A 26,551-nucleotide genomic window follows, 5' to 3' on the forward strand; every position below is an offset into this window, starting at 1 on the left:
CACATTTTATATGCCTACGTTTGCCCGCTGGCCAGGTAGTCTATAGGCCCACTTCTATGCGTGCGCGTCCTTACTCAACATTGACTGGAGCCCCCCAAACAAAGGACAATGACTAAATTGACAACTGGTACATGAAATGAACCTACACTTGTTAATCACAAGTGTAGCATTGGTTGTGCACTCTGACAATGATAGCTGGAAGACTGGAATAATAATATTGATTGCATTAACAGAAATGACCATAACCAAAGTAACAAACATTGTAGATTTAGATATTATAGGAATTAACATGAATGTACTACTGGGGATGTATGTAATGGGGAATTGATAGACACGAACAAACAATTCACACAATGAAGTTATAAAACAATGAATGTGCACATATTGGCTGGATAGGCAAGTGCATTGTGCATCTGGAAGCATGGCCAATCTGACATCTGCTTTGGCCATGCAGCATTTACAGTGATACGGCCTCAGCAGAAGTCAGGGCTATCATACTCGCTGAGCAGTGCAGAGCTGTCGTCAAGGAAGTGAGTGTGTTTTCTACAGGATGTACCGCCCCCCCACCTACCGTCAACCAATCATGTCAATGCGGAGATATACAGAGCCCTCGGCATTGTCCCACTCTCCCATATGGAGCCTCCGACCACATTTTAGTCTCGGCCTCCACAATGGATTAGTTCACTGAGATGGGTGCAAATGTATAGAGATATATTTGTTACTGCTGGAGTAAAACAATCTTGTTCGACCAACAGCGTAACGACCAAACAATTGACCTGTCAACTATTTGGAGTCAGCCCTACCCTATATAGTGCACAACTATTGACAAGAGCTGCCATTTCAGTCCCATCACCATGTGTGCTGTATTTAACGTGTGTTCTGGGATTCAAACCCATCACCGTGTGTACTGTATTTAACGTGTGTTCTGGGATTCAAACCCATCACCGTGTGTACTGTATTTAACGTGTGTTCTGGGATTCAAACCCATCACCGTGTGTACTGTATTTAACGTGTGTTCTGGGATTCAAACCCATCACCGTGTGTACTGTATTTAACGTGTGTTCTGGGATTCAAACCCATCACCGTGTGTACTGTATTTAACGTGTGCTCTGGGCTTGTAACCCATCACCGTGTGTATGTACTGTTCATACTGTAACCTGTTCTCTCTGATCTCTCCCACCCACAGTGGTTTCAGGAGCCAGAAGAGGGAGGCGGCGGTGGCCCGCGTGTTGGACGGACAGGAGCTGAGATTCTTCACCCCCGTCAGGCGCTCAGTGAGGATCGAGAAGTCCGCGCTCTGCTACCCCGCCTCCCTGCAGGAGCACGACCTATGTGTGGCCTCCTTCAATGACCTGATGGCCCAGCAGGATGAGAGAGAGGGGGAAGGAGAGAGGGAGGGAGACGAAGAGGGGGGAGGCAGCGCCGGGCCCGTCCCAAACGGTCATCTGTACGTGTACAGAGAGAACGGTGCGCTGAGAGACAAGGTCAACATCCAGCTGGTCTACGCTGAGGAAGAAGACTAATGGGCTGTGTCCTAGTAGTGTAAAGTGGCTTCCTCTCCTGCTTTACCCTGATCTACTAGTACAGGAATAGGGAGGTGCTGGATATGGTGCCCACTCACCATCTGGGAATGTAGCTTACACCTGTCCAGTTGTATGTCCTTCAGTGCATCGCCACGTTCCTTAGTGGCGAGCTGTAGTAAAACAAACAGTTCTGAAAGACCTGGGGGATGAGTTTGTCAATCTAAACTTTTCTGTACAGAATCCTGCAGGAAGAGCCTGTCTATCCATCTGTCTGTGTTAACAGGGGACAATGTCTGTCTGGAGGACATGCACAGATGGGTTTCCAACTTGACAGTTACTCATTTGTATGTCAAACCAAAAGCATCCATTGACTTTTTAGATGGACTTTTGTTTTTTTAATGCAAACTGTGGTAAGTTTTTTTATTTTTTTTTATTTTTTAGATTGTACATACAGTTGAAGTCAGAAGTTTACATACACTTAGTTTGGAGTCATTAAAACTAGTTTTTCAACCACTCCGCAAATTTCTTGTTAACAAACTATAGTTTTGGCAAGTCTGTTAGGACATCTAATTTGTGCATGACAAGTAATTTTTCGAACAATTGTTTACAGACAGATTATTTAAGTTATAATTCACTGTATCACAAGTCCAGTGGGTCAGAAGTTTACATACACTACGTTGACTGTGCCTTTAAACAGATTGGAAAATTCCAGAAAATGACGTGATGGCTTTAGGAACTTCTGTTAGGCTAATTGACATCATTTGAGTCAATTGGAGGTGTACCTGTGGATGTATTTCAAGGCCTGCCTTCAAACTCAGCGCCTCTTTGCTTGACATCATGGGAAAATCGAAAGAAATCAGCCAAGACCCCCAATTTTTGTAGACCATAAGTCTGGTTCATCCTTGGGAGCAATTTTCAAACGCCTGAAGGTACCATGTTCATCTGTACAAACAATAGTACGCATGTATAAACACCATGGGACCACGCAGCTGTCATACCGCTCAGGAAGGTGGCGCATTCTGTCTCCTAGATATGATCGTACTTAGGTGCGAAAAGTGTAATCAATCCCAGAACAACAGCAAAGGACACTGATGCTGAGGATGCTGGAGGAAACAGGTTCAAAAGTATCTATATCCACAGTAAAACAAGTCCTATATCAACATAACCTGAAAGGCCGCTCAGCAAGGAAGAAGCCACTGCTCCAAAACCACCATAAAAAAGCCAGACTACGGTTTGCAACAAAAGCTGAAGAACACCATCCCAACTGTGAAGCACGGGGGTGGTAACATCATGTTGTGGGGGTGTGTTGCTGCAGGAGGGACTGGTGCACTTCACAAAAAAGATGGCATCATGAGGTAGGAAAAGTATGTGGATATATGGGGGGAATTTTTTTTATATAGCCCTTCTTACATCAGCTGATATCTCAAAGTGCTGTACAGAAACCCAGCCTAAAAACCCAAACAGCAAGCAATGCAGGTGTAGAAGCACGGTGGCTAGGAAAAACTCCCTAGAAAGGCCAAAACCTAGGAAGAAACCTAGAGAGGAACCAGGCTATGAGGGGTGGCCAGTCCTCTTCTGGCTGTGCCGGGTGGAGATTATAACAGAACATGGCCAAGATGTTCAAATGTTCATAAATGACCAGCATGGTCAAATAATAATCACAGTAGTTGTCGAGGGTGCAACAAGTCAGCACCTCAGGAGTAAATGTCAGTTGGCTTTTCATAGCCGATCATTAAGAGTAGCTCTACCGCTCCTGCGGTCTCTAGAGAGTTGAAAACAGCAGCCAGGTAGTCCTGAGGCATGGTCCTAGGGCTCAGGTCCTCCGAGAGAGAAAGAGAGAATTAGAGAGCATACTTAAGTTCACACAAGACACCGGATAAGACAGTAGAAATACTCCAGATATAACAGACTGACCCTAGCCCCCCGACACACAAACTACTGCAGCATAAATACTGGAAGCTGAGACAGGAGGGGTCAGGAGACACTGTGGCCCCATCCGATGATACCCCCGGACAGGGCCAAACAGGCAGGATATAACCCCACCCACTTTGCCAAAGCACAGCCCCCATACCACTAGAGGGATATCTTCAACCACCAACTTACCATCCTGAGACGAGGCCGAATATAGCCCACAAAGATCTCCGCCACGGCACAACCCAAGAGGGGGGCGCCAACCCAGACAGGAAGACCACGTCAGCGACTCAACCCACTCAAGTGACGCACCCCTCCTAGGGACGGCATGGAAGAGCACTAGTAAGCCAGTGACTCAGCCCCTGTAATAGGGTTAGAGGCAGAGAATCCCAGTGGAGATAGGGGAACCGGCCAGGCAGAGACAGCAAGGGCGGTTCGTTGCTCCAGAGCCTTTCCGTTCACCTTCACACTCCTGGGCCAGACTACACTCAATCATATGACCCACTGAAGAGATGAGTCTTCAGTGAATACTTAAAGGTTGAGACCGAGTCTCAAGGACATGATTCGTTTTAAGTCTAATACTGCGGGTAATGGATTCGCCGCTGACTAGGGTTTTCAATTTGTCAGAGCTAATGGTGGGAGCCTTCGGCGTCTCAGACCCCATAACGGGAAGAGTAGAGACCAGAGAACGCTCGGCCTCTGACTCGCTGCTTAATGGGGAGAACCGGTTGAAAGTTATTGTCGGCTGAATGAGCGACACCGGCTGAGCATTCCTACAGCATTTCCCTCCAGAAGCCATGAGAAAGTTGTCCGGCTGCGGGGACTGTGCAAGGGGAATTATACTAACGTTACTATCTGTACTTACTGGTGGCACAGACGCTGTTGCCCTTGCCTAACGATTGCGTCTGAAGCTAGGCTAGCAGCACAGCTATCCTCGCCGTAAGGCGATCGCTCTCCTGTATATTTTGAGTACAGCGACTGCAATTAGAAGGCATCATGTTAATGTTACTGCTTAGCTCCGGCTGTTGGAGGTCCTGACGAACCATGTCCAGATAAAACATCCGGAGTGAAAAAGTTGAATGAAAAAAAGTTGAGTGAGGGAAAACTAAAAATATAAACGGTAATTAAAAAGTAAAAACCGTAAAGTTGTCAGGTAGCAAAGTAAGGTTGGCAACAAAACGCACAGCAGCACGTAAACAAGTCTGCAAGTTGTGACCGGAAATCAAAAGCAATATCTCAAGACATCAGTCAGGAAGTTAAAGCTTGCTCGCAAATGGGTCTTCCAAATGGACAATGACCCCAAGCATACTTCCAAAGTTGTGGCAAAATGGCTTAAGGACAACAAAGTCAAGGTATTGGAGTAGCCATCACAAAGCCCTGACCTCAATCCTATAGAAAATTTGTGGGCAGAACTGAAAAAGCATGTGCGAGCAAGGAGGCCTACAAACCTGACTCAGTTACACCAGCTCTGTCAGGAGGAATGGGACAAAATTCACCTAACTTATTGTGGGAAGCTTGTGGAAGGCTACCAGAAACATTTGACCCACGTTAAACAATTTAAAGGCAATGCTACCAAATACTAATTGAGTGCATGTAAACTTCTGACCCACTGGAATTGGGATGAAAGAAATAAAAGCTGAAATATATAATTCCTTCTACTATTATTCAGACATTTCACATTCTTAAAATAAAGTGATGATCCTAACTGACCTAAAACTGATTTTTTTACTAGGATTAAATGTCAGGAATTGTGAAAAACTGTGTTTAAATATATTTGGTATGTAAACTTCTGAATTCAACTGTACCTGCTTGATTTATTTTTAAATGTAGTTTTTTGTATTTGAGGCATGAATGATGTCTGTATTTATGTATACTAAATAATTAACTTTGGTAATTTCAGTGTCCGTCAATTTTATAAGTGAAAGCATTTGGTTAGTCCTAACCAGACTTGTGTTTTCACCTCACCATGAACGAAGGAGGCTTGTCCTAACCAGACTAATTGTCAAAATATGGTAATCAATTGAATTAGATGTGCCGATGCAAACAGAATGAATGATGGGGGAATTAGTGAGTTCTCACAAACTAACATACACATTTTACATTCCAAGGTTAATTACAGAGCTGATACATTTAGGACACACTAAATACATCATATTCCAGATTCTGTTTTAGCCATGAATGTCATTCCAGAAGACAATCATATAGGTTTGTGTGTGTGTGTGTGTTGCAACTGTTTAACTCTAACCCAAGACGGGGCAAAACAAGACATCTCTACATACTGGAATTTACATGCCAAACTACCTTCAGTATCCGGTCACCGTCCCACCCTTCCATATCAAATCTAATTGGAAAGCTCAATATAGTTTCCATAAATGATGATTCTGGTTTTACTTGTTACCGTTGATACTCACCAATCTGGATGCCATTTGCGCGCGAATGCTTTCGCATTCCGGTGTGCGCTCTATAAAATTGTCGGGGATGAGCGTGCAGACATTGCAGATCTGACAACCGAGAAAGCACAACAGCATTGCTGCACCAGACGTTTCCAAGTCAGCATCCACAAGACGAGGCAACGGAGAAAGTATGTCAATTCCTCTTTCTCTAACTTATTTTTTAACACGTGTATTTTATTCGTTTAGAATTATTTGTTTTCATTCTACAGAATGTGATATTTGCAGCATAGCATTGTCCTGTTTTGGACCCCAGGAATCCCAATGAAATACTAACAATTTCTAGACTTATTTTTTATCAATTATTTTATTCAGTGGATTGGATTCATTGCCATTTGTGTAAATGAAAAATTTTGTTATTTAATCATATACGTTTATAAAGATTATGAAATGTAAAGGTGCAATCTGCACTATTTCCTGCTGTTCGGAGTTATTTTTATTAATGATATAGTTTACACATTGATTGCTGGAGAATACAATTTGGTTGGGTTGTTCCACCTCTGCCTTTTGAGAAGTATAACATTCTGTCATAAATAAATAAATACTTTTAAATAAATAAAAATACTGTAGTAAATGCCTATTATGTGCCAAATAAAGTAGCAGGGTTGTTGATTTCATCTTAAATCAGGCATAAATCCCCTTGGGACAGGGGGGAATGGAAGGGTGATGTCTGCAACAGGGAGGGGCCATTGAATGCAAGCTTCGCAAAAATATAGAATGCTGTGAGTACATTATTTGCTCAAGGTGTTTAAAATGCTGAAACCAAAGAGAAGAAATTGACTTTTGATAGTTTAATAGACAAACAATAGACCATAGAGAATGATAGAGAGCTATAGTGGCCAAACTGACTCATTAGCATGGGCAGTGCCATTAAGGGCGTCCAACATTTTTTTATTTCATTTTGGCAACCGGGTGGGACTTCCAACTTCATAATGTTTTTAAGCTGGGCTGAAGCGTGTTTGCATATACTTTTTCCTAGATAAAGAGTATTTATGCCTGCCTGCCGTTAAGGAGGTTGGCAGATTGCTACACTAGGCTTACATTTCAGCAGGAATGACTAAATCAAATGTTATTTGTCATATGGGTGGAATACAACAGCTGTAGACCTTACAGTGAAATGCTTACTTACAAGCCCTTAACCAACAATGCAGTTGTAAGAAGAAATATGTGTTAAGTCAAAAATAGACAAGTACATTTAAAAAAATGAAAAATAATTAAGTAACAAATGATTAAAGAGCAGCAATGAAATAACAATAGTGAGGCTATATACAAGGGGTACCGGTATAGAGTCAGTGTGTGGGGGCACCTGTTTGTCAAGGTTTTGAGGTAATAAGTAGGTAGAGTTATTAAAGTGACTACGTAGATAATAACAGAGAGTAGCAGCAGCATAAAAGAGGGGGGCAATGCAAATAGTCTGGGTAGCCATTTGATTAGCTGATCAGTAGTCTTATTGCTTGGGGGTAGAAGCTGTTAAGAGGTCTTTGGACCTAGACTTGGCGCTCCGGTACCGCTTGCCGTGCGGTAGCACAGAGAACAGTCTATGACTAGGGTGGCTGGCAGTGTTCTTAGGCACAGGGACTCGGTGGTCTGCTTAACACATGTTGGTATTACTGACTCAGTCAGGGACAGGTTGAAAATTTAGCTCATTACATGGCTAACACCCTACTTTGTGACAGTGAAAGGCGCTGCATGGTCAATCCGACCTCTGCATTGGCCGTGCAGTATTTACGGTGATACGGCCTTTGCAGAAGTCAGGTCATTCATACTGCTTGCGCATCACGGAGAAGCGCGGAGCTGTGGGGAGGAAGTTGTCAAGGATGTGAGTTTGTGTTTATGCAGGACCTCCCATCCTCACCTACCGTCAATGAGTCATGTCAATGCAGAGCTATACGGGAGTCCTCCACATTGTTACAACATTTGGGAGGTGCAAGCAATATGGTACGGCGCTCAATTTGGTCTTGGCATGCCTCCGGAGGCTCCGCAATTCAATCACACCCTCCATATGGCGCCTCCGACCACATTTTCAGATCAAGGATAAATTTGCTTTAAACATATCAGGTTTGCAGAGGCGAGTCATGGTAGGGAGAGTGTAACCTAATGGGCCAATAGATGGCTGTGGTGTGCGTAGGAGAGAGTTAGAAAGTCTGGCTGTGAGCTGAGTGCACTGAGGTAATTAGATAGCAATAACTTTAGTACAAACTACCTCTAACTTCCTTCATACTGGATACAGAGACATAAAAATGGTTCCCACAAGTTCAACTGACTCTGGGGAAGTAGATGCATGGCCTCATTGCCAAAATCCTGAAGTAAGAGGAGCGGGTCAATCTGGCGGCGCCAGTGAGAGCCGTGAATGTTGTGACCAGTAACATCTGGAGAGGCTGGGGTGTTTCTTTGTCAGTCAGTTTCTTGCAAAAATGCCTGGTTTTATAAAGCTGGAATCCTTAATGGTGAAACTGCCACGACCGTTTGCGATATTGCAACAACAAAGTTACAGCAAACAATAAACACTGTTTTTTCCCCCTCAGACATCATTGCTCGCACAATAGAACAGCAGCGTTTGTACTGCAGTTATTTTCGTTGCGCGACACTCCCCCAGCGCTCACTACCATGTAAACAAAACGGTGACAGACAGTAACAGTGGCGCTGTTTCCCACTACTGCTACTACTGCTGATTCCTTCAAATGAAGATAATGTGGAGAGTATGTATGCACTGCTGAGTTCATAAACATTAAAGTGTTGAGATAGTATTTTGTAATTGTGGTATGGGTAATGCATCAGTCTAGAAGAAAAAGAAACGCCGAAATGACGTCAAATCACGTTATATCTACTGTAGCTTTGATTGGACTGATTAAGTGGGAACATTCTTCTGTGGGAATTTCAGTACTTCAGCCAGTGGAGGCTGCTGACGGGAGGACGGCTCATAGTAATGGCTGGAACTGAACAAATGGAATGGCATCAAACACACCATATGGCTGCTTCTTCCCTAAATAATTATTGCATAGTTTGGAGCTGTGCTCTGGGTCATTGTCCTGTTGTAGGAGGAAATTGGCTCCAATTAAGTACCGTCCACAGGGTATGGCATGGCGTTACAAAATGGAGTGATAGCCTTCCTTCTTCAAGATCCCTTTTACCCTGTACAAATCTCCCACTTTGCCACCACCAAAGCCCCCCCAGACCATCACGTTGCCTCCACCAACACACCCCCAGACCATCACGTTGCCTCCACCAACACACCCCCAGACCATCACGTTGCCTCCACCAAAGCCCCCCCAGACCATCACGTTGCCTCCACCAAAGCCCCCCCAGACCATCACGTTGCCTCCACCAAAGCCCCCCCAGACCATCACGTTGCCTCCACCAAAGCCCCCCCAGACCATCACGTTGCCTCCACCAAAGCCCCCCCAGACCATCACGTTGCCTCCACCAAAGCCCCCCCAGACCATCACGTTGCCTCCACCAAAGCCCCCCCAGACCATCACGTTGCCTCCACCAAAGCCCCCCCAGACCATCACGTTGCCTCCACCAAAGCCCCCCCAGACCATCACGTTGCCTCCACCAAAGCCCCCCCAGACCATCACGTTGCCTCCACCAAAGCCCCCCCAGACCATCACGTTGCCTCCACCAAAGCCCCCCCAGACCATCACGTTGCCTCCACCAAAGCCCCCCCAGACCATCACGTTGCCTCCACCAAAGCCCCCCCAGACCATCACGTTGCCTCCACCAAAGCCCCCCCAGACCATCACGTTGCCTCCACCAAAGCCCCCCCAGACCATCACGTTGCCTCCACCAAAGCCCCCCCAGACCATCACGTTGCCTCCACCAAAGCCCCCCCAGACCATCACGTTGCCTCCACCAAAGCCCCCCCAGACCATCACGTTGCCTCCACCAAAGCCCCCCCAGACCATCACGTTGCCTCCACCAAAGCCCCCCCAGACCATCACGTTGCCTCCACCAAAGCCCCCCCAGACCATCACGTTGCCTCCACCATGCTTGACAGATGGTTCACTCCTCCATCATCTTTTCATTTTGTCTCACGAATATTCTTCTTTGTGATCCAAACACCTCAAACTTAGATTCGTCTGTCCATAACACTTTTTCCCAATCTTCCTCTGTCCAGTATCTGTGTTCTTCTGCCCATCTTAATCATTCTTTTTATTGGTCAGTCTGAGATATGGCTTTTTCTTTGCAACTCTGGTTAGAAGGCCAGCATCCTGGAGTTGCCTCTTCATTGTTGACCTTGAGACTGGTGTTTTGCGGGTACTATTTAATGAAGCTGCCAGTTGAGGACTTGTGAGGCGTCTGTTTCTCAAACTAGACACTCTAATGTACTTGTCCTCTTGCTCAGTTGTGCACCAGGGCCTCCCACTCCTCTTTCTATTCTGGTTAGAGCCAGTTTGCACTGTTCTGTCAAGGGAGTAGTACACAGCATTGTACGAGATCTTCAGTTTCTTGGCAATTTTTCGCATGGAATAGCCTTCATTTCTCAGAACAAGAATAGATGGAGTTTTAGAAGAAAATTATTTGTTTCTGGCCATTTTGAGCCTGTAATCGAACCCACAAATGCTGATGCTCCAGATACTCAACTAGTCTAAAGGCCAGTTTTATTGCTTCTTCAATCAGAAAAACAGTTTTCAGCTGTGCTAACATAATTGCAAAAGGGTTTTCTAATGATCAATTAGCCTTTTAAAATGATAAACTTGGATTAGCTAACACAACGTGCCATTGGAACACAGGAGTGATGGTTGCTGATAATGGGCCTCTGTACGCCTATGTAGATATTCCATAAAAAATCTGCCGTTTCCAGCTACAATAGTCATTTACAACATTAACAATGTCTACACTGTATTCCTGATCAATTAGATGTTATTTTAATTGACAAAAATGTTGCATTTCTTTCAAAAACAAGTACATTTCTTGATCCTAAACTTTTGAACGGTAGTGTAACTCTGAGCCGGATGCTATGCAGGATGTAGTAACTCTGAGCTGGATGCTATGCAGGATGTAGTAACTCTGAGCCGGATGCTATGCAGGATGTAGTAACTCTGAGCTGGATGCTATGCAGGATGTAGTAACTCTGAGCTGGATGCTATGCAGGATGTAGTAACTCTGAGCTGGATGCTATGCAGGATGTAGTAACTCTGAGCCGGATGCTATGCAGGATGTAGTAACTCTGAGCTGGATGCTATGCAGGATGTAGTAACTCTGAGCTGGATGCTATGCAGGATGTAGTAACTCTGAGCCGGATGCTATGCAGGATGTAGTAACTCTGAGCCGGATGCTATGCAGGATGTAGTAACTCTGAGCCGGATGCTATGCAGGATGTAGTAACTCTGAGCCGGATGCTATGCAGGATGTAGTAACTCTGAGCCGGATGCTATGCAGGATGTAGTAACTCTGAGCCGGATGCTATGCAGGATGTAGTAACTCTGAGCCGGATGCTATGCAGGATGTAGTAACTCTGAGCTGGATGCTATGCAGGATGTAGTAACTCTGAGCCGGATGCTATGCAGGATGTAGTAACTCTGAGCTGGATGCTATGCAGGATGTAGTAACTCTGAGCTGGATGCTATGCAGGATGTAGTAACTCTGAGCTGAATGCTATGCAGGATGTAGCATCCAGCATCTACTCATCTACTGAAAATCTGAATAAGGTCACTGACGTAACTGTCGTGATTACCAGGCACTTTAAGGCGTCGCAGTATGAAGCCGAAAGAACGGCGACTGAGTGTCAGATATAGAAGCCAAGGTACAGAGAGGGCGCTGGGATACCAGAGCCATGGGAAATAATCATTTCTTTCATAGGCAGGGAGCCTAGTGTAGTATTACTTACCCTTGAACTGTCCTCTCTCTTTCTCTCTGTATCTATCCCCTCTCTTTCTCTCTGTATCTCTCCCCTCTTTTTATCTCTGTATCTCTCCCCTCTCTTTCTCTCTGTATCTTTCCCCTCTTTTTATCTCTGTATCTCTCCCCTCTCTTTCTCTCTCTATCTCTCCCCTCTCTTTCTCTCTATCTCTCCCCTCTCTTTCTCTCTGTATCTCTCCCCTCTCTTTCTCTCTGTATCTATCCCCTCTCTTTCTCTCTGTATCTCTCCCCTCTCTTTCTCTCTGTATATCTCCCCTCTCTTTCTCTCTGTATCTCTCCCCTCTCCTTCTCTCTATCTCTCCCCTCTCTTTCTCTATGTATCTCTCCCCTCTTTTTATCTCTGTATCTCTCCCCTCTCCTTCTCTCTATCTCTCCCCTCTCTTTCTCTCTGTATCTCTCCCCCCTCCTTCTCTCTATCTCTCCCCTCTCTTTCTCTATGTATCTCTCCCCTCTTTTTATCTCTGTATCTCTCCCCTCTCTTTCTCTCTGTATCTCTCCCCTCTCTTTCTCTCTCTATCTCTCCCCTCTCTTTCTCTATGTATCTCTCCCCTCTTTTTATCTCTGTATCTCTCCCCTCTCTTTATCTCTGTATCTCTCCCCTCTCTTTCTCTCTGTATCTCTCCCCTCTTTTTATCTCTGTATCTCTCTTCTTTCTTTCTCTGTGTATCTCTCCTCTCTCTGTGTATCTCTCGCCCTTTCTTTCTCTGTGTATCTCTCGCCCTTTCTTTCTCTGTGTGTATCTCTCGCCCTTTCTTTCTCTGTGTGTTTCTCTCTCTTTCTTTTCTTCATTCAGTCGAGGTCAGACAGGATGCCTGGAGCAGGAGGGGGAGAGGGTGAGTAGGGGAGATACAGTCAGGTCCATAAATATTTGGACAATGACCGAATTATTAATATTATTATTTTAGCTTTCTACCACAGCATATTGGAGTTGAAATTTAATAATGAATATGAGCTTTAATTTGAGGGTATTTACAATTGAAGAAGTCAGAAGTCTACATATACAACCACTCCATACATTTCTTGTTAACAAATTATAGTTTTGGCAAGTCAGTTAGGACATCTACTTCGTGCATGACACAAGTCATTTTCCAACAATTGTTTACAGACATATTATTTCACTTATCATTCACTGTATCACAATTCCAGTGGGTCAGAAGTTTACATACACTAAGTTGACTGTGCCTTTAAACAGCTTGGAAAATTCCAGAAAATTATGTGATGGTTTTAGAAGCTTCTGTTAGGCTAATTGACATCCTTTGAGTCAAATGGAGGTGTATCTGTGGATGTATTTCAAGGCCTACCTTCAAACTCAGCGCCTCTTTGCTTGACATCATAGGAAAATCAGCCAAGACCTCAGAAAAAAAATTGTAGACCTCCAAATCTGGTTCATCCTTAGGAGCAATTTTAAAACGCCTGAAGGTACCACGTTCCTCTGTACAAACAATAGTACGCAAGTATAAACACCATGGGATCACGCAGCCGTCATACCGCTCAGGAAGGAGCTCCTAGAGATGAACGTACTTTGGTGCGAAAAGTGCAAATCAATCCCAGAACAACAGCAAAAGACCTTGTGAAGATGCTGAAGGAAACAGGTACTGAAGTATCTATATCCACAGTAAAACGAGTCCTATATCGACATAACCTGAAAGGCCGCTCAGCAAGGAAGAAGCCACTGTTCCAAAACCGACATAAAAAAACTGACTACGGTTTGCAAATGCACATTGGGACAAAGATCGTACATTTTGGAGAAATGTCCTCTGGTCTGATGAAACAAAAATAGAACTGTTTGGCCATAATGACCATTGTTATGTTTGGAGGAAAAAGGGGGAGGCTTGCAAGCCAAAGAATACCATCCCAACCGTGAAGCACGGGGGTGGCAGCATCATGTTGTGGGGGTGCTTTGCTGCAGGAGGGACTGGTGCACTTCACAAAATAGATGGCTTCATGAGGGAGGAAAAATACGTGGATATATTGAAGCAACATCTCAAGACATCAGTCAGGAAGTTAAAGCTTGGTCACAAATGGGTCTTCCAAATGAACAATGACCCCAAGCATATTTCCAAAGTTGTGGCAAAATGGATTAAGGACAACAAAGTCAAGGTATTGGAGTGGCCATCACAAAGCCCTGACCTCAATCCTATAGAACGTTTGTGGGCAGAACTGAAAAAGTGTGTGTGAGCAAGGAGGCCTACAAACCTGACTCAGTTACACCAGCTCTGTCAGGAGTAATGGGCCAAAATTCACCCATCTTATTGTGGGAAGCTTGTGGAAGGCTACCCGAAACGTTTGACCCAAGTCAAACAATTTAAAGGAAATGCTACCAAATACTAATTGAGTGTAAGTAAACTTCTGACCCACTGGGAATGTGATGATAGAAATAAAAGCTGAAATAAATAATTATCTTGTTACGGCAGATTTCCTCCTCTTCGTCAGAAGAGGTGTAGGGATCGGACCAAAACGCAGAGTGGAAAGTGTCCATGTTTTATTAACAATTAAACTGAACACTAAACGAAACAAAATAGCAAAAGAGAATCTAACCGACAAACAGTCCCGTGTGGCACAACTACATACACGGAAGACACAAACACCACGCTTACCAACTAACAATCCCGCACAAAGAAACGGGCGGGCCGGCTGACTGATAAGCCCAACTAATTACCAACAAATACAAAACAGGTGTAACCAATAAACACATAAGGAGGGGGAGAAAAGGATCAGTGGCAGCTAATAGGCCGGTACCGCCGAGCGCCACCCGAACGGGAAGGAGAGCCTGCCTCGGTCGGAGTCGTGACATCTCTCTACTATTATTTTGACATTTCACATTCTGACAATAAAGTGGTGATCCTAACTGACCTAAGACAGTGAATTTTTACTAGGATTAAATGTCAGGAATTGTGAAAAACTGAGTTTAAATGTATTTGGCTAAGGTGTATGTAAACTTCTGACTTCAACTGTACATCCAAATCGGGTGAACTATTCCCAGATAGCCTATCCATGTATGATTAATAATTATCATTGATTGCTTCAATTTGCTTTTGCAAATTCATTCACGTCCAACTCCCACAGTACTGTCCAGTACTGATGGTTCATTAACGTCTATAAATAGATTAAAATCGTCTTTGCAGCTCCCAACATATTCCAAAACCCAAATTTGGAAAATTAGGAAAAACATTTTTCCTTTCAAATGTTCTAATAATGTGCAAGCTATCAGAGGGGGTAGTCCCCACTCGCCCGCTAATTACTGAACTTCCACCCGTAAATGGATTGATCTCTGACCTCAGCAGCGATTCCAACCCTAATTATGCCATTAGTGGAAAAGCAGACAACAACGTTTTCCAAAATCAACCATCAGGCGCAGGCCTCGTAAAAGTTCTCTCCAGTCTAGCCCTGATGTCTTGCCATCCGAGATTGGCATCTGTCCAATACCGCAGTGCACAGCTGAAGCACGAGCAGGTAATGGTAGACATAAAGGGACAGGTGGAGAGAACCGGGAAACCAATGACAAATGCAGAAAAGGGAAAAATTCTGCTAGCTATGGAACTGCGCTTGAAAACTGAACAATTTAATTTAATTGCAAAAACGTATGACGATGAAACAAGCACAAGCTCTTCAACAAAATCGTCTTCTACAGGAACAAAATCATGTGCTACAGGAACAACTCGATTTAGCCAAAACTAAATACGATGATGTCCACGCCAAACTAGATAAATCTGAAGAGTTATCTACAAACAGGAGCGCTCAACTTGATAACATGCATGCTGTTTTGTTGAATGTTACTCAAAGTAACACGGTTCTTCTCAAAACGCTGCAGACCAGACGATCAGTTAATGAACACAATGACAAAGTTGGATGACTAATCAGCAGAACTCACTGAAGTCGCTGACCAAATGAACGATGAACTCAGGTGATGAAGATGGAAATATTGATTTCTAAGCAAGCGGAGGAAATCTCATCACTGAATCTGTCGCTCTGTACTCGAGACCTCTATCTGCAAACCCTGACAGATAAGTATGAGACCGAAAGGAGCAGGTGTGACACTCATGTGTCCAAAATCAGTACTCTAAGCGCTCAAGTGGACTCTGCAATACCACCCTTAGGTACCATCTGTAGGAAGTCCAGAATGGTCACGCTCTACAGCGTGACTACCCATCCAAGCAACCGGAGCCCTGTACTCACAGGAGTAAAGACGATAGGTTTCAGACCTTGCCTCCCTCATGTGTCACTCAGTCTTCTCCTCTTGGCCATTCGGCACTGAGTAATATTGCGCCTCTTGGCCAACAACAACAAGGCTTGGATTCTCCTCTTGGCATTTCGGCCCCAATCTCTCCACAGGATGAAGCCAACCCTCTCCGCCCGCTTGGCGCGGAATACCTTGACAAACTCGTCAAGAATTTCCCCACCTTTGACCCCGTTCCAGGTCGGCCAAACGATACTTAGACGTTCCTAGCTGACATAGAGGACGCGTTGGATGGCTACCCGAATGCTACGGCTTCTGACAGGGTTTACCAGTTGAAGCGAACGTCAAATAGATACGTGACAAGGTTCATTCGTCTACAACAGCAACACGTGCTAAATGACTACGAACATGTATCCCACCTTCATTACCTACTTGGGCCCTGCAGCCCACGTTGGCTTGCCTATCTTACAACTCAGAGAGCTTGCAAGCACAGCTTTTGAGGCATCAAAAGTTCACAATGCTAAGAGCCCTGACCACTCGGTTTTGAAGTTTGACCAGGAGCACTCACTCCAGTTAGAGGGTGCATTATCAGGTATTGGAGCGTTGAGAGATGACGCACAACAACAGTTTCTATCACGAAACCATGATTCCAATAACCTCTGCGGTCAAAATAACTGTAAAGTACGTCGCCATCAACATGACTACCGCTACAATCGACCTGTTCGCTACGTTCCTGCACTCAACCCACAAAAAGTGTCAGAGCACAAGGGTAACAAAGGGTTGAAGGACGATCAAAACGTAGACCAATGTTCTCCAGAAGTTCCACTACGGGAAGAAATAAAGCGAGAACAATTTGAGAAAAGGGTAAAAGATAAGTCACAAGGACTAGACGGGGAATTACCGGACACCAGGTCCGCAGGAATTAACACCCATAGCAAGGACGTTAAAGTTCAAATTTCTCCCACTCTCATTCAAGACCCTATCCAGGGCCCGCTTGATCAAGAAACAAGCCCCAGGGCTTTGTCTATAGACTCTGATAGAAAGGTTGTCAAGAAAAAAGTCAAACGCTTTGTTAAAGCCAAACCCACTCAAAATCTGAAAAGTCGATCTGCTTCGAAAAAAAAAAGAAAACGAAAACATTGCTCAAGCTGTTAAAATTCCAGAAATCTGTTAATTGCGTCACAATGGAACTTTTCAGTGAATTGAATCAAAAAAGTTCATGTGAAATGTCAAACTACTACTGAAAAGTAAGCAATGTTCATCCCTTCTGTCTACTCATCTTTTCCCAGTCTAGGCCGCCTGCCCAAACAACTCTGCTGCATCATCACAAAAATGCTGCTGCTGGATGACAGGCTATACCAAAATCACTCTGAGATGACCGTACCCCTTGGTACAGATCTAGGATCAGCTTCCCCTTCCCCAATCCTAATGTAAACCATTAGCGCGGGAATTGCTAAATTGACCAAAACTCAGCGTCTAGGGCCAACTTCACTCTACTCCCACCAACGTCGCATCCCATGGCAGTCATCACAACAGTAGGAAAGTTGATCCCCAGCGTCTAGGGCCAACTTCACTCTACTCCCACCAACGTCACATCCCATGGCAGTCATCACAACAGTAGGAAAGTTGATCCCCAGCGTCTAGGGCCAACTTCACTCTACTCCCACCAACGTCACATCCCATGGCAGTCATCACAACAGTAGGAAAGTTGATCCCCAGTGTCTAGGCTAAATTCCTAACCTGATCCCCTCACTATCATGAACATCTAGTCATCCATATCTTGACAATCACCCATCTGACAATGATATCTTTCTGATGGCAATGAGCGTTCAAGTACAATATTTCAAACACGTCAAATATGAGTGGACTAAACAACAACTCCCCCCCCCCATCATCAAGTTTCAGAACGCCCTTTACACTCAGAACTGTCTGAGTAATCAGGTCAGGGGTCAGGAGAGAGGAGGGCCTGTATGTTTGTATCCCATATGGCACCCTATTCCCTACATAGCACACTCATGTTGAGCAGTAGTGGTCAAAAGTAGTGTGCTATATAGGGAATAGGGTGACATTTTAGACACAGTTTTATATAGCCTGTATTTAATGTTTTATCAGCAGTATCACTTCCCCTCTGTCCCAAATGGAACCTGGTGCACTACTGTTGACGAGAGCCCTCGTAGGGAGGACAGTATCATTTGGGACACAACCATTGATGAGGGAGAGGTACAGCTGACTGATGTTAGATTTCACTCACGCCGTGACAACCACAGACACAACCCAGCAACCCTTTGCCTCTGACCCTGCCTGATGGTCATCAGTGTCCATGGTGTCTCTCTCTGGGCCCTGGTTCACAAACAGCCTCTAGATCCTACCCCTTAGACTAGGGCCTGGCTGCTGTAGATCTGCCAGGAACAGAATATTCCACCTATCAGAAGGCTACAGCCATGCTGTTTACACCTATCCAATTATTTTAGATCTAATTAAAGTACGTAGTGTTGTTTCTGGACAGGGATTAATTATCATATTGTGGTAATATTGTCAATCTTATCTACTTATCCCGAGTCCCTAGTTTCAGGTATAACATACTCCTTCTCTCTCCTCATCCCTACCTCTCAACCCTACCTCTCATCCTTGCCTCTCGTCCCTACTTCTCATCCCTACCTCTCGTCCCTACTTCTCATCCCTACCTTTCAACCCTACCTCTCATCGCTACCTCTCATCACTAACTCTCATCACTACAGTACCTCTCATCACTACCTCTCATCACTACAGTACCTCTCATCCCTACCTCTCGTCCCTACCTCTCATCCCTACCTCTCATCCCTACCTTTCAACCCTACCTCTCATCACTACAGTACCTCTCATCACTACCTCTCATCACTACAGTACCTCTCGTCCCTTCCCCCCTATCCCTACTTCTCGTCCCTACCTCTCATCCCTACCTCTCATCCCTACCTCTCATCCCTACCTCTCATCCCTACCTCTCATCGCTACCTCTCATCACTACAGTACCTCTCATCACTACCTCTCATCACTACAGTACCTCTCATCACTACAGTACCTCTTATCCCTACCTCTCATCACTACCTCTCATCCCTACCTCTCGTCCCTACCTCTCGTCCCTACCTCTCATCCCTACCTCTCGTCCCTACCTCTCATCCCTACCTCTCGTCCCTACCTCTCGTCCCTACCTCTCGTCCCTACCTCTCGTCCCTACCTCTCATCCCTACCTCTCATCCCTACCTCTTATCCCTACCTCTCTCTGGAGGTGTTGTCCCTGTTTGAAGAGGCATAGATATAGATTTTCTCTCCCCATCCTCTCCTTCAGCCAGTGGATGAGCTGCGGACTGTTGTGTTTGAGATGCTGAAAAAGAAGGAAGAGACACAAGGTAATGAGGAAACTAGAAAGGCAGCAACATCCCTAATAAGTGGCTCTGTCTCGATTCATCTCGATTCCTCACATCCTATCTCCTTGCCTCTTTTTAGGATACTTTGTTCCTGCCAAAACCAGCATGTAGATCTAGGAAGACACACTGCTGTGTCCATGGCTTTCTCTTTCTGTTGGCTGTACCAGGGTCACGCATCTTGAAAATGTTCAAATCAGTTTGCTGCTGTATTTGCTGTTATAGAAAATATTAAGTAAAGATTCTTTCTGCTGTCAAGATTTGTGGAAGGAATCCAACCGAGGCTCCAATCCTAAAATAATGTATTATGGCTATTGCCATGCTCTTCCATGTGTTGAGTCAGTTCCAGTATTCTTATCGTATGTTAATCATTTTGTCGTCATGGATTTTGACTGCTTAGTAATAATGGGGGAAAGTGTCCAGACGTACAGTGAATAGTTGTGGTTCATATTACTGAACATCTGAAAGCCCCGAGACGTTTGATTTCACAAGAGAGCAGGTTTCTGACTCATGTTACCAGTTACCAGTGAATAATAAACTCACTCCCTACTTAAGCACATACCTCCACACAAACAGTAGATATCCTACGCACATACATACACACGAACAGTAGGTGAGTTGTATCCACTGTTTATCACTACCAAGCCGGTAGTTCCATTCCCCTGAGATTAGAGGAACCTTGTAAGGACTCCCTGGAACCTTGTAAGGACTCCCTGGAACCTTGAAAGGACTCCCTGGAACCTTGAAAGGACTCCCTGGAACCTTGAAAGGACTCCCTGGAACCTTGAAAGGACTCCCTGGAACCTTGAAAGGACTCCCTGGAACCTTGAAAGGACTCCCTGGAACCTTGAAAGGACTCCCTGGAACCTTGAAAGGACTCCCTGGAACCTTGAAAGGACTCCCTGGAACCTTGAAAGGACTCTCTGTCCTGTCGTAAGTTTCTCAGAGTTCTAGCCAGGTCAGATCATACACAGTTTAATTGTGCTCGGTCTCTTCTTAGTCACAATGAAGTTTACCATTCTAATTCATTATACATGTTACAGAATCGAATGATTACTAATAGTAACGTTTGACTAATTATTCATTATATCTGTTACATAATGTAATAATTACGTTTCAGGGTGGAATTGTTTAGTCATTACCTTTAAGCATATAAATTCTCTTATCACCAGGCCTGAAAAATCGAACTCTTTCCACAGCCTATAGGCAGACATGCCAGAACATCACCATTCGAAACAGAAGATTGCAGGCAAAACCTTTGCCGTAGGTTTAGTGACGGTACAGCGCATTCGGAAAGTATTCAGAACCATTCACTTTTTCCACATTTTGTTACGTTAGAGTCTTATTCTAAAATGGATTCAATCTTTTTTCCCCCTTATCAATCTACACACAATACCCCTATAATGACAAAGCGAAAACAGTTTAAATTTTTTTTTTGCTAATTTAAAAAAGAAGGTTTTACATAAGTATTCAGACCTTTTACTCAGTACTTTGTTGAAGAACCTTTGGCAGTGATTACAGCCTCGAGTCTTCTTGGGTATGACGCTACAAGCTTGGCACACCTGTATTTGGGGAGTTTCTCCCATTCTTTTCAGCAGAAGCTGAAGCTCTGTCAGGTTGAATGGGGAGAGTCACTGCACAGCTATTTTCAGGTCTCTCCAGTGATGATCGATTGGGTTCAAGTCCGAGCTCTGGCTGGGCAACTCAAGGACATTCAGAGACTTGTCCCAAAGCCACTCCTGCGTTGTCTTGGCTGTGTGCTTAGGGTTCGTTGTCCTGTTGAAGGTGAACCTTTGCCGCAGCCTGAGGTCCTGAGCGCTCTTGAGCAGGTTTTCATCAAGGATCTCTCTGTCCTGTTTCCGTTCATCTTTCCCTCGATCCTGACTAGTCTCCCAGTCCCTGCCGCTGAAAAACATCCCCACAGCATGATGCTGCCACCACCATGCTTCACCATAGAGATGGTGCCAGGTTTCCTCCAGACGTGTCGCTTGGCATCAGGGATGTCACTAGACATTCAGAACATCCGGGGCTCAGCCCTGAAGACCTGGGGCTGACTCCGGGGGGGGGGGGGGGGGGGGGATTTTATCCCTGCACGATTGAAACAAATCGCCACGCACTCTTGGCCTCGGACGCTAGCAATGAACATTTAGCAGAAATATAATGCTGTGGTGCATATCTCACTGCGATGCAGTGCCTTAGACGAAATGCTGCGCCACTCTGAAGGCCTCCATTACTTTTTTTAACTGGTACCTTCAGTCGAGCCTTGTGGGCATCCTAGAGCAAAACAAGAGAGTCTCACCTTTCAACGGTGGGGTCATATTAGTGTGTAGCCCAAACTGTTCGGATACAACAGACAGAAGTTGGCAGATCGGGTGTACCGACTTCAGATGAGTCCCCTGACGCTTGAACACCCTCGTGTTCGGGATAGTCTCATCTTTCCATAGAGGGGTCATTCGGACGCTACAGGGGTCATTCGACGGATGCGACGGATTGAGACGCAGCACATACAAAAAGACGGAGTTAAAATAACTGTACTCTTATTAATAACGGTATACTTGATGGCAAGCTCCGTAGGGGCTTATAAAGCCCTTCTTACATCAGCCGATGTCACAAAGTGCTGTTCAGCAACGCAGCCTAAAACCCCAAACAGCAAGCAATGCAGATGTAGAAGCATGGTGGCTAGGAAAAACTCCCTAGAAACGCCAGAACCTAGGAAGAGACCTAGAGAGGAACCAGGCGCTGAGGGGTGGGTGGCCAGTCATCTTCTGGCTCTGCCGGGTGGAGATTATAACAGAACATGGCCAAGATGTTCAAACGTTCATAGATGACCAGCAGGGCCAGATAACAATAATTACAGTGGTTGTAGAGGGTGCAACAGGTCAGCACCTGAGGAGTAAATGTCAGTTGGCTTTTCATAGCCGATCATTCAGAGTTAGAGACAGCAGGTGCGGTAGAGAGAGTCCAAAACAGCAGGTCCAGGACAAGGTAGCACGTCCAGTGAACAGGTCAGGGTTCCATAGCCGCAGGCAGAACAGTTGAAACTGGAGCAGCAGCATGACCAGGTGGACTGGGGACAGCAAGGAGTCATCAGGCCAGGTAGTCCTGAGGCATGGCCCTATGGCTCCGGTCCTCCGAGAGAGAGAAAGAGAAAGAGAGAGAAAAAGAGAGAGAGAGAATTAGAGGGAGCATACTTAAATTCACACAGGACACCGGATAAGACATGAGAAATACTCCAGATATAACAGACTGACCCTAGCCCCCCGACACATAAACTATTGCAACATAAATACTGGAGGCTGGGACAGGAGGGGTCGGGAGACACTGTGGCCCTGTCCGATGATACCCCCGGACAAGGCCAAACAGGCAGGACATAACCCCACACACTTTGCCGAGGCACAGCCCCCCACACAGGGATATCTTCAACCACCAAGCTACTACCCTGAGACAAGGCTGAGTACAGCCCACGAAGACCTCCCCCACGGCACGAACCCGAGGGGGGCGCCAATCCGGACAGGAAGATCACGTCAGTGACTCAACCCACTCAAGTGACACACCCCTCCTAGGGACGGCATGGAAGAGCACCAGTAAGAGGTGGAGAGGGGAGAAAGGGGAACCAAGGGCGGTTCGTCGCTCCAGTGCCTTCACACCCCTGGGCCAGACTACACTCAATCATAGGACCTACTGAAGAGATGAGTCTTCAATAAAGACTTAAAGTTCGAGACCGAGTGTGCGTCTCTCACATGGATAGGTAGACCATTCCATAAAAATGGAGCTCTATAGGAGAAAGCCCTGCCTCCAGCTGTTTGCTTAGAAATTCTAAGGACAGTAAGGAGGCCTCCGTCTTGTTCACAGTCCTCACTGTTCCATAAGATGTCTTTTTATCAAGGTTTTTTTTCAGATTTTTCTGCTTGCGTGGGCTACTTGATGTGGAATAGAGTTCCATGTAGCCATGGCCCTATGTAGTACTGTGCGCCTCCCATAATCTGATCTGGATTTGGGTACTGTGAAAAGACCCCTGGTGGCATGTCTTGTCGGGTATGCATGGGTGTCTGAGCTGTGTGCTAGTAGTTTAAACAGACAGCTCGGTGCATTCAACATGTCAATACTTCTTTTAAAAACAAGTAGTGATGAAGTCAATCTCTCCTCTACTTTGAGCCATTAGAGATTGACATGCATATTATTAATGTTAGCTCGACATGTACATTTAAGGGCCAGCTGTGCTGGTCTATTCGGGCCAGTTGTAAAGTCCCTCTTTATGGTACCTGACCACACGACTGAACAGTAGTCCAGGAGCGACAAAACTAGGGCCTGTAGGACCTGCCTTGTTGATAGTGTTGTTAAGAAGGCAGAGCAGCGCTTTATTATGGACAGACTTCTCCCCATCTTAGCTACTGCTGCATCAATATGTTTTGACCATGACAGTTTGCATCCAACATTACTCAGTTTAGTCAGTTACTCAGTTTAGTCACCTAAATTTGCTCAATTTCCACATTATTCATTACAACAAGGGCACAACTTTGGGTGTCTGGGGGAGAGAGTTGCAAAGAAAAAGCCATATCTCAGACTGGCCAATAAAAATAAAAGATTAAGATGGGCAAAATAACACAGACACTGGACAGAGAAACGCTGCCTAGAAGGCCAGCATCCCAGAGTCGCCTCTTCACTGTTCACGTTGAGACTAGTGTTTTGCAGGTACTATTTACTGAAGCTGCCAGTTGAGGACTTTTGATGGCATCTGTTTGTCAAACTAGACACTCTAATGTACTTGTCCTCTTGCTCAGTTGTGCACCGGGGCCTCCCACTCCTCTTTCTATTCTGGTTAGCGCCAGTTTGTGCTGTTCTGCACAGCGTTGTACGAGATCTTCAGTTTCTTGGCAATTTTTCACATGGAATAGCCTTCATTTCTCAGAACAAGAATAGACTGACGAGTTTCAGAAGAAAGTTTCTTGTTTCTGGCCACTTGTATTAGCTAACACAACGTGCCATTGGAACACAAGAGTGATGGTTGCTGATAATAGGCCTCCATACGCCTATGTAGATATTCCATAAAAAATCTGCAGTTTCCAGCTATAATAGTCATTTACAACATTAACAATATCTACACTATATTTCTGATCAATCTGATGTTATTTTCATGGACAAAAAAATTGCTTTTCTTTCAAAAAAGGATATTTCTAAATGACCCCAAACTTTTGAACGGTAGTGTATATACTGTATTTTATACCATCTATTGCATCTTGCCTATGCCGCTCTGTCATTGCTCATCCATATATTTAAATGTATTCTTATTCCATTCCTTTACTTAGATTTGTGTGTACTAGGTAGTTGTTGTGGAATTGTTAGATTACATGGTAGATATTGACGCGCTGTCCGAACCAGAAGCACAAGCATTTCGCTACACTCGCAATAACATCTGCTTACCACATGTATGTGATTTGATTTGATTTATTTGTAAAACAATATTTGGAAGTTGATCAAATATTTTGATAGGCTGTCATTGTAAATAATAATGTGTTCTTAACAAAGCCTTCACCTACAGAGAGATGAACCTGGAGAAGAGTCCCCTAAGCAAGCTGGTCCTGGGGCTCTGTTCACAAACACAAACACACCCCACAGAGCCCCAGGACAGCAACACAATTAGACCCAACCAAATCATGAGAAAACAACAAGATAATTACTTGACACATTGGAAAGAATTAACAAAAAAAACAGAGCAAACTAGAATGTTATTTGGCCCTAAACAGAGTGTACACCGTGGTAGAATACCACTGTGGCTGACTCAAACTTAAGGGTTCTTTTGGAACTTCTGTGAGTGTAATATTTACAGTTCATATTCTTTGTTTATTATCTTTGAGTTTAGACTGTACTTATTATTCAGCTTTAGATTGTTACGAGCACACATTAATCACAAATTTAGCCGGGGTTTGTGTGGGAGTGCTGACGCTTTCCACCTGTTCTTATACCTTCATATTGGGGGACACAGTGGGTGTACCACCTGCTCTTATACCTTCATATTGGGGAACACAGTGGGTGTACCTCCTCCTCTTATACCTTCATATTGGGGAACACAGTGGGTGTACTGCCTGCTCTTATACCTTCATATTGGGGGACACAGTGGGTGTACCTCCTCCTCTTATACCTTCATATTGGGGGACACAGTGGGTGTACCGCCTGCTCTTATACCTTCATATTGGGGGACACAGTGGGTGTACCTCCTCCTCTTATACCTTCATATTGGGGGACACAGTGGGTGTACAGCCTGCTCTTATACCTTCATATTGGGGGACACAGTGGGTGTACCTCCTCCTCTTATACCTTCATATTGGGGGACACAGTGGGTGTACCTCCTCCTCTTATACCTTCATATTGGGGGACACAGTGGGTGTACCTCCTCCTCTTATACCTTCATATTGGGGGACACAGTGGGTGTACCTCCTGCTCTTATACCTTCATATTGGGGGACACAGTGGGTGTACCTCCTCCTCTTATACCTTCATATTGGGGGACACAGTGGGTGTACAGCCTGCTCTTATACCTTCATATTGGGGAACACAGTGGGTGTACCTCCTCCTCTTATACCTTCATATTGGGGGACACAGTGGGTGTACAGACATTTGCAGCGACCGAGAAAGCGCAACAGCATTGCAGCTCCAGCCTTCTACAACTCAGGATCCACAAGAAGAGTCAACAGAGTGTCACGCCCTGACCGTAGATTGCTTTGTATGTTTCTATTTTTAATTTGGTTAGGGTGTGATGTGGGTGGGTATTCTATGTCTGGGTATTCTATGTTGTAGGTCTAGGTTTTCTGTTTCTGTGTGTTTGGCCTGGTGTGGTTCCCGATCAGAGGCAGCTGTCTATCGTTGTCTCTGATTGGGAGCCATATTTAGGTAGCCTTTTTTTCCCACTTTTGTTTGTGGGTGGTTGTTTCCTGTTTAGTGTTTTGTTTCACGTTTCAGGACTGTTCGTTTGTCGTTTTTGTGTTGTTTGTCAAGTGTTTTCGTATTTTATTTAAAAAATATGACCCTCTCCACGCTGCACCTTGGTCCTCCTCTCCTTCTCCAGACGACAATCGTTACACAGAGAAAGTACAGAATGTTAATAACACTTTCTCTCTTGTGTGATAAAAATACCAAAGTGCTTCAGGACATGTTTTCCTAGCAAGTGTATTTTATTTGTTTTGAATTATTTGTTTTTATTCTGCTGAAAGTGATATGAGCAGCATAGGCC

At 44.8% G+C, this 26,551-nt stretch overlaps 1 protein-coding gene across 1 annotated transcript in view; it reads left to right on the forward strand.

Moving 5' to 3' along the window:
- The window catches only part of LOC139544989 (cytoskeleton-associated protein 2-like), a 73,737-nt gene that overhangs the window by 29,025 nt on the left and 18,161 nt on the right, over positions 1 to 26,551 (forward strand). Inside the window, exon 9 of the mRNA XM_071352268.1 lies at positions 1,187 to 6,015. Coding sequence (XP_071208369.1) covers positions 1,187 to 1,523 — 337 coding nt within the window. The 3' untranslated portion in view covers positions 1,524 to 6,015. The remainder of the gene's footprint in view (positions 1 to 1,186; positions 6,016 to 26,551) is intronic.

This window comes from Salvelinus alpinus, chromosome 19 (assembly GCF_045679555.1).
Source record: "Salvelinus alpinus chromosome 19, SLU_Salpinus.1, whole genome shotgun sequence".
Taxonomy (NCBI): Eukaryota; Metazoa; Chordata; class Actinopteri; order Salmoniformes; family Salmonidae; genus Salvelinus; species Salvelinus alpinus.